This window comes from Sander vitreus, chromosome 3, assembly GCF_031162955.1.
Source record: "Sander vitreus isolate 19-12246 chromosome 3, sanVit1, whole genome shotgun sequence".
NCBI classification, from domain to species: Eukaryota; Metazoa; Chordata; class Actinopteri; order Perciformes; family Percidae; genus Sander; species Sander vitreus.
Window position 1 is genome coordinate 25,896,599 of NC_135857.1, and position 9,467 is coordinate 25,906,065.

The window sequence follows — 9,467 nt, forward strand, 5'->3', positions numbered from 1 at the left end:
GTTTTACGTAAAACCGTTTTGCTTCATAGTTCAATGAGCATTTAAAAAAAGACAAGAAGCAAGGCTATGAAGTGTGAATAGTCAGTATTATAATCATACATTATGCTTCCATTTAAGTGATAATGTTGTAATCAAACGCATAACTTTGGAAGTGCATGGAGACAGGCTGATCGAGAGCACACACAGAGTACAATAACGATTATTCCCATAACCGTGAATGCAACATTAACCACAAGACAAACATGGCGACCTGCATCGGCATGGTCGCAAGAGTTGGAGGCACTGTTCTGACTGTGTTAAAGCCGGTAGCAAGACAATGTTCAAGGCAGAGGACACGTGTGTTCATCCCGCACCGCTTTTCCCACGGAGCCCGGAGCAGTTTGTACGAGCATGTCCGTGAAGGTTATAGCGACAAGCCCGAGCTCGATATGAGAGCAGTGTGTGAGGAGACCGACAAAGTCATAGCAAATGTAGAGAACAGGAAGGGGGACCTGCGAGGCGACGATGTCAGGAATATTGTAAGTGTTTCTTTAACTGCAAATGCCGTCCTGTTTGTGACATTAAAGCCGTGACAACTTTATCTTTTCTGGGGTTAACAGCGGGCTGTGTGGCTGCTTATAAATGAGCAAAAGCACAGAATGTAAAGCATAATATTTATTTTAACAAGTTCAAAGAGCTGAATGACCTTGCTGCCCATTTTGTATCATGTCAAAAAACTGAGGGACAGTGAATGACACACACACGCGCGCGCGCGCAGTATATATAATTCATATAAATCAATCTTAATGTTGTGTTAATGTTCATATTACTATTGTTTAATAGTATTTTTTTGTATTTTAGCAACATTGTTATTGAAACTTTCATGCCAATAAAGCACCTTTGAATTTGAATCTGTACATCTTAATATCAACGACGTCGACATTCACATTGTTCAGACACAGGGAACTTTATTCTAAATTCTAGGCTTTTTCACACAGTTCTTGCATCTCAGCAATAAGCAACAGCTCAATCAGTGTCAGTGGTTACAGATTTGAGTGGTCTTTAGAAAAAAAATCAGTTGAGATTTGAAGCTCTTAATGGAACTGCAGCTCTTTATGTCATCTGTTATGTGGTTCATATCGTAACATCTACTGGCTTGACTTCTGTGTGTTGACTCTGACTCATCAGAGAGGGAACAGTGAACCAATGTCAGATGAGGCTTCGGAGTTTTAACACAATGGAATATAACAGATTCACAACACTGAGTGACTGAATGGAAATTATGTACAATGCATTTACAATTGGTTATAAAGTCTGTTAAAGTACTCATAAAAATGGTAATGTAGGTTATAATACTAACTATAATCACAATATTGCTTCATAGAAATGTCAGAACAAGCAAATGGAGTATTTAGAATCAGACCAAAACTTTGTTGGTCCACTGTTGACACACAACATATTTAACTCAGGTTGTCAGTATCTCTCAATAGTCTTACATACTGTATATAGGCTACGAGTACATTGAAAAACTACTGTATAGGAAGATGCAGCAGACATGCAGCTAAACAAAGACGACAAAGCTAAAGCAAGATAAGCCAACTCAAAAGATATAGCTATTATAAGCATTCAAGCATTGTCCTTAAATGTGGATAAAATGTAATTTAAGGAAAACATGGTGAGCCCACTGTTCTACTGGATTTTCAAGTGTGTGTGTGTGTGTGTGTGTGTGTGTGTGTGTGTGTGTGTGTGTGTGTGTGTCCACTAGGTATGTGTGTGGCAGGAGCTTCAGGCAGTGAAGACAGAAATCTCGGGGCTAGAGGAGCAGAAGAAACACATCAGTGACACAGTCAAAGCACTAGTGGTCAGTAAAGGTTATTACAGCACTGGTCACGGTCCCCATTTTTCTGATGTTTGTGTTGATTGTTTTGAATATATAGAACTTATGGATGTGATTTCATTTTCACTACTTTGAGTATAAAGCTGCATCCATAATTGTGACATGAATCATCTTTTCTTCACAGGCCAAGAATGACAAGAAAGCCCTTGGCAATGTAAGTTTGGCACTTTAGAATTTAAACTCTTTAATACTTTTATTGACTCAGTCAATCTTGGCATTATTACTCTGCTTTCAGTGCACTCTTCAGTGGTAAATCACATTTGGGACCAGCGCTGAGTCCTTGTTGTTTATCACGCAGCTTCCAGAGTACACCCAGGCTCTGCAGAAGGGCCGAGAGATCCGCAACAGACTGAATCAACTTTACCCCAAAGAGACTGAGCTGGATCAGGAACACTATGGACGAGCGCTCAGACTGCCCAACGCCACACACCCTGATGTGGTGAGGACACACACACTTTGTCCTGTGCATCTGGGGTAGTCTGGCTATCACCAGACCAAGCTCAATTTTGTCTGGGGAGTCTGCTCTGTATTTTCTACTGCACAAGAGGTGTGATCAACGGGCGTAGTTCAAATGACTCTGTACGCAATTGGATAGTCCTTCAACCAATCAGACCAACGATCCGGGTGACGTAGCAGTGACAGCAGCATCAACGGGTTGCTGCGCTTCGGTGGCCGCCATGTTGAATGTAAACAAGAAGCTGTTTGGTTGCTTCTCTATCGTCATCGGGTTAAACCCGCCAAGAGCACGTCAGGTGGATAAGCCAGTTTGTGATTGGTCCCCGCAAAATTGTAACGGAAGCAGGATAGATAAATGTACAGGTTTCCAGCCTGAGCTGCAGGGCGAAATCAAATCGCCGGCAGATCAGGCTGGGTTTACCCAGTCTACATCTGGGGAGACATTTACTGCGTGTAAACTGCGTTTACTGTGTCTTTTTAAAGTGAGTGTAGTTTGAAACTTCCTAAAGTTCGTCTTTTCTTTTTCAGCCAGTTGGAGACGAGAGCCAGGCAAGGGTGGTGGAACTGGTTGGACAGAAACCAGGTAATTGATCTAATGTGTCGGATCAATAATAATCTTAAGTGCTTTACCCTTGTGTGTTTAAAAATACAAATATCTTAATCTGCTCTCTCTCTGCTGTAGAGTTTGACTTCAAGCCCAGAGGCCATGTAGAGCTGGGGGAGGAGTTGGGTCTCATCAGGCAGCGGTGAGGAGGACTCTGACCTTTGGTTTTAAGTACTTGTCCCACTTGATATTCCACATGCTGTGTTGTTTGTGCACTATTCTTCTGAACCTTTTGTTCATATGATTCAAAGAAAACTGAAGAAGAGATGGTAGTTTTTCTGTTTAGTCAGCCTGCAGGTTCAGAGCAAAGATATGAAAAGTTTGAAGAGCAAAGTGCCATTTTGTATAAATATGGTAATACCATAATCATGTATCTAATATATGAAAGGGGGGTCATTATACTTTGTTCCTCTATTCCCATTCTGCAGACATCTAGCTCATGTCTCTGGCCACAGGTCCTACTATCTGAGGGGAGCAGGGGCCAGACTTCAGACTGCACTCCAAAACTTTGCCCTTGACACACTGCAGCGACGGGTAAGCATGTGTTTTGAAATATTAGATACTGTATGAAGTCTGCAAACTGAGTGTATTATTATTTGTATTATTCTGTTAACATATAGGATAGCCAAACTTGAGTTTTCTTTTTGACTCCTGCAGGGCTTCATTCCTATGGTTGTACCTGACATGCTGAAGGGGGCAGTGTTTGTGAGTAGCAGAACTCTGAGCCATTTGTTTCGAAAATTCCTGATTTTGCATAGGTGTTGTCAAGAGAAGACCAAAGAATCTTTCAAGCCACACAATATCCTACTCTCGCGGATATCTCCGCTTTTATTTTTTTTCATCATTCTGTTTTGTCCACCTTCAGGAGGGTTGTGGAATGCAGCCCAACGCCCATCACTCTCAGGTCTATTCACTGGACCAGGCCCGTTTCCCAGACCTCAATCTGGCTGGGACTGGAGAGGTCGGGGTGGCAGGTAAAAGTCATTCTTCTTCACTGTTAATAAACGTATGCACTAATGTCTTAATGTGTTGCTATCACGATGAGGTTTTAATTTCATCGAACAATAAATAACCAATAAGGTTGTTTATCAGTACCAGTGAACGCTACATGTGCTGAGTTCCTGGTTTTCCTTTGTAATTTCACTACACACACACACACACACACACACACGTTTGTACTTTGTTTACCTAGTTAGAGCTTTTCTAGTGTAGTAAGTGTAGTGTTCCTCTCTTCTCCAGGCTATTTCATGGATCATGCAGTAAATTGGAAGGACCTGCCTGTCAGGTGAAAAGTACCCCTCACTCCTTGTTTGCTACGGATAGTGTTATATTGGAGTATTTCTAGCTGACACGATCTGTCGTCTCCCGCTGCAGGACGGTGTGCAGCAGCACCTGCTACAGAGCAGAGACGGACACAGGCAGAGAGACATGGGGGCTCTACAGAGTACATCACTTTAACAAGGTTACAAGGATATATTGTATATTAGAGACACATGAGTTGCTTGGATGAATATGTATACAAAACTGTGTATTGCTAACTCTTTGTTTGCTTTTAATAAGTGATTGCAATTTTTTGTATTAAGGTTATAAACAAGTGCCTAATTTATTGTGATGATGAGCTTTGTAATTAACTGTGTGTTGTGTGTCCGTCCGTCCAGGTAGAGATGTTTGGAATAACAGCAGATGAGACAGGAGAAGAGAGCTCTCAGCTGCTGGGAGAGTTGGTGTCTTTGCAGAAAGAGATGTTCTCTGCACTGGAACTACATTACAGGTTAACACACACACAAATACAGTCACGATCACAATCTTAGTCACCCTGTTGTTTCATACATCCAATAAATTTGACATGATATGTAGAATATTTGTATGAGTTATGGCTCTGTTTGTAGCTCCAAGTTGTCTCTGTGTGTTTTCACTCAGAGTTCTGGACATGCCGACACAGGAATTGGGTCCTCCAGCACACAGAAAGTATGACATTGAAGCATGGATGCCTGGGAGGGACAGCTATGGAGAGGTCAGTCCAATTATATTAGTTACCTACTTACATTATTTCAACATTGTAAGTCAGATGCGTAGGAAATGACTGCATGTCAACTGAGATATCTGCTGACTGTGACTAATGTAAAGATGTTCATTTGTGATAATAGACAAACAAAAATACCTTCAGTCATTAGTGACTCCCTTTCTTTGTCAGTCAAAAGTCTGTAGGGTGCCCAAACATGCGAGGAACATTTGGACTCTATTTAGCTACAAAATGCTGCACAAGCAGTTGAGGGGGGGGAAAAAAGCAGTAGTGCTTTGAAAGGTTGAAAGAGAGTCAATAACTTCTGTTTAATAAAAAAAGACAATGGTAAAGATGATGATGGTACTGTATGTGCTATGAATGCCAATCATGTCTAATGGGGAAAGATGACAGATTTTTTCCATTCAAACAAGGTCTGTCTATTGTAGCCATACCCATTGAGCTCCACAGAGCCAGTTAGCTGTATTTAGCTGCTGATTTTGATTGCAGTTTTTCTATCATATATATATATATATATATATATATATATATATATATATATATATATATCAGATTTCCAGTGGATCCAACTGTACAGACTACCAAAGCAGACGTCTCAACATCCTGTATGAGAGAGAGGATGGCAGCCTGCAGTACGCCCACACAGTAAGCACTGCTGTACAATCCTGCGGGTTTAGTTCACAGCAGTATACCATCTCCATAATGTTTATTTTTTATTTTTCTCTAGGTGAATGCTACAGCATGTGCCATCCCCCGAACCATCATTGCTATCCTGGAGACTCACCAGACCAAAGTAAGACACCAACATGAGGGCACACTTCACACATGAGGGTTCACAAAAACCTGGAAAACCTTTAATGCATTAAATAATTGTCCTAGAGAATGATAAAATAGATTCAAGACACTATAAAAGCATAAGTCAGCGACTCCAACAAAACATGACCTTGTTCCCTTTCCACTGGGCTAAATGTGTATTCATTTGCATTAGGGCTGCACGATATGAGGAAAATGTCAAATTGCGATTATTTTGACTGATGTTGCGATTGCGATATGATTCACGATATTGGAGGGAATGATCAATTTTCATTGAAACGCAAATAAAAATGTACTATATTCATGTAGTGTGATTTTTGCAAGAATCTGTACCAAACAAAGATGTTTTTCTTTAGTCTGTAGGATAGGATTTGTAGGCCCAGGACGTCTCTGCAGCACCACAATACTTCATTCAGAATGGTTAGACACATATTTTGCCTTTAACAAATATTGCGCCCCCCCCCCGCGATTTGGATATTGCACTAGTCCATATTGCAATTTCGATAAAATTGCGATTAATTGTGCAGCCCTAATTTGCATGCACCTGTGTTGAAGTAGCTCCCCCTGGTGATTGTTGTTAGTCAAAACATTTTTATATAAATTGGTCATTAGAGATGCTGAATTAACGATATAGAAATAATACTTCAATTACCTCTATATTGCAAAACAGTTTTACATTTTCCTGAGGGAGAGAAATTGTCCAACAAATATTCACTCAATTACAGGGGAATGCCTAAAAGAGGCATTGGTCATTTTGACAGTCAGTGATTGTACAGTAACGACCCATTAATTCCCACATTTCTTTACTTGTATGAGATCTCTTTCTTGGGTGTAATATGCCCATTAGAATAGTGCAAGGAGCACTTTCTCCTGAACAATGAAATGCAGTACACCTCTTCACTTTGTTTTCTGGGTTGTGATTAGCTTTTAATTTAGCATTTTCAAAATGCATGTCACAATGAAAAACAATTCAGTTATTATAGAGATTTATTTCTTCTGTTTTTGTTTTTATTTATGCATTTTACATCCTCTATAAAAATGGGCATTAAAGGGGCGCTATGCAGTTTTGGCCATTTCTTCGCTGTTTTCTCGCTTTTTGCTCGCAGGTTTCTCTATAGAGCTCCCCCTATAGCTTCGGAATAGATATTTGGCAACTCCTATGTTTACTTGTGTCTGACTCCTCGCTCGGTCAGTCTGCCGTTTCCTCTTTCTCTGTTCCTCTGACAATGCTTTTCTAGCTTTCTGCTTCTTTTTTGCCGGCTCAGCTATGACGATAGCGTGAAAAACTCCATCGCTACCTTGTTAGCCGGTTCCTGAATGGGCGTATGTGTGCAGTGCCGTGAAGCAATTCGTTGCATCGCGAGACCTGATATCACTCGATACTTTCTGACGCTGAGGCTGGCGACTCACCGGCCCAAGTTGCAAGGGTGGTTTTTCAGCTCACAGTCGCTAGGGGGGAGCGAGACGACCACCATTCAACTTGAAAAAAGTCACATAACCATTCCAATGACTCCGAAGCTGTTCAGTTAAGGTAAATTAAGCTAAAAAAAACTGCATAGTTCCCCTTTAACTAACTCCAACTACATGTCAAATACTAGAACACATTTTAAAAGGCTTAATTTAGGAATGAGGAATTTACTGCAACCCAATTGGTGTAAACCCAGCTACTTCAAAATGTTTTTTAACATATTTATTTCAAGATTTTTTTAAATCCACTGGACTTAACATCACTGTGTTATTAATGATGCTATTTTTGTTGCTGTTTCTTTTGTCTCCGTCCTTTTTCTCCATCTCCTAAGGATGGAACAGTGCGTGTCCCCCGGGCCCTGCAGCCTTATTTGGGCCTAGAAGTGATTGAGACGCCAAAGTACACTCCACTGAAATACATCGGACCCAACCAGCCCAGTCGACCACCCAGGCCTGCTCCCAAGACCAGATGACACAAATACAAGCACACACCTGTAAACGCCTGAGGTGGGAGCCAGTTCATATTCAACCATCAAGTCAGACAGAAGGTTGCTATTTAACAATCATAAGGATATTTCATACATTTTGTTGTGTGCCTGTTGTTAAAGGACAATTCCGGCGCAAAATGAACCTAGGGGTTAATAACACGTGTACCGAGTCGCCCGTTCTCTGGGATATGTTTTCATGCTAATCGAATGTGTCTCTAGCTTGAAACAAGAGAGCGCAAACCGCTGATTAGCTTATAAAACTAGTCGTAACCTAAAAAGGCATGGGTAACATAAAAAGAAATCGCTATTTCTATACCACTAACAAGGCTCAACATAGCACCACACTTCCACGGTAGCATAATGATGGTCCCTACATGTAAACCGAAGCATTGAGAACTTTGTAAGTGTACAGATAGTTTATAAAAACAGTAGCGTTCACGTATACACACAGGCGCCATCTTGGGAAAACCGGTCAAATGATGAACGCCGTGCAACCAGTAACCAGTAACATAGCTCAAGCACGTCGTTCGACTGGACATGACTGTTTTCCCAAGATGGCGCCCGTGCCTTGACGACTAGCCAAGGGGGTAAGCTTCTCCTCACAACGCGTACCTCCTATGGTGCCGTTTTGATGCTAACAAGCACTCACCATTCATTTTGACGTCACTTTGACAGCGATTAACTTTACATCTGAAGCGTTTAAAGACTTTATTTGTCCATTGTTTATTTCTAAAGAAACATGACAATGTATAATAGGCTCCATTACCTTGTATCTCACGTTATGGCTCCATAGTAGACGTTTTTGTGAAAATAGGCTAACGATTGTGTCATAACCACGGGACTTACTGTCGCATAGTAGAGGAATTACCATATAGTACAGGAGAAGCTCGCAGGCAGTTTCGACTTACATTAGCTGTTTAAGTTTAATTACTAATGTTAACTAGCATTTTAGTTTAGCAATAATTAGCCTGTGCCTATGTTATCTCTTACATATACCTACGCTCTCCGTCTCTGCAAGATTCGGAATGATTGAGATTTCTCTTGGCACAGCTACCAGAAGACTTACAACTTTCAGACAGGTTGCTCACGTCACATCTACGTCATCTCTCTCAGTTGGAGGCTGCGCAGTAACGCTCAGCCATCACCGGAAAAGTGCTTCTAATATCCTTCACTGGTCTCCATCCAGAGCAACGGGATCTGTTGGTCCATTCTATATACAGTCTATGTGACTAGCTAGAGACACATTTGATTAGCATGAAAACATATCCCAGAGAACGGTCCACTCGGTACACGTGTTATTAACCCCTAGGTTCATTTTGTGCCGGAATTGTCCTTTAATGATCTCCACAGTCCTTTAGATTAAATAAAATACAGTCTGACTTTATAATTGAGTGCAACAATGTTTTAAGGCATTGGATCAGACCTTACTATCAGTTCATTGTCACTGTAAATATATATTGTCAATTGTTTTTTCAAAGGCTATGAAATTGTGAATGGATGTGTGTTGTCCAGCTCATGAGGACCATAATAAGGAATAATCAATAAAGATATGTCTTTAATTTCTGTCTCATATATTGCTTAATGACTGTGTTTTTCTAATTCCCAGTATTTTTTATATACATTAGTAAACATACTGAATGACATTGTGACCTTGAGGGGGGCCTGCAGTTGGAGCACAGAAAGAAACTGCTCCCAGATGTGACATAAGCCTACAGGACTGTTAATACCAGCTGTTACAAT

General features: G+C 40.8%; 1 protein-coding gene across 1 annotated transcript; it reads left to right on the forward strand.

The window, feature by feature from the left end:
* The first annotated feature begins 225 nt into the window (after positions 1–225).
* sars2 (seryl-tRNA synthetase 2, mitochondrial) lies at positions 226–9,299 on the forward strand. Its single transcript, XM_078246698.1, has 16 exons — positions 226–518; positions 1,745–1,840; positions 2,001–2,030; positions 2,175–2,315; positions 2,861–2,915; positions 3,015–3,078; positions 3,365–3,470; positions 3,594–3,641; positions 3,802–3,910; positions 4,176–4,221; positions 4,311–4,398; positions 4,595–4,707; positions 4,857–4,950; positions 5,512–5,604; positions 5,687–5,752; positions 7,572–9,299. Exons 1-16 carry the CDS (start codon positions 243–245, stop codon positions 7,710–7,712), a joined length of 1,566 nt encoding a protein of 521 aa, XP_078102824.1. The 5' UTR covers positions 226–242; the 3' UTR covers positions 7,713–9,299.
* The last annotated feature ends 168 nt before the right edge of the window (positions 9,300–9,467 follow it).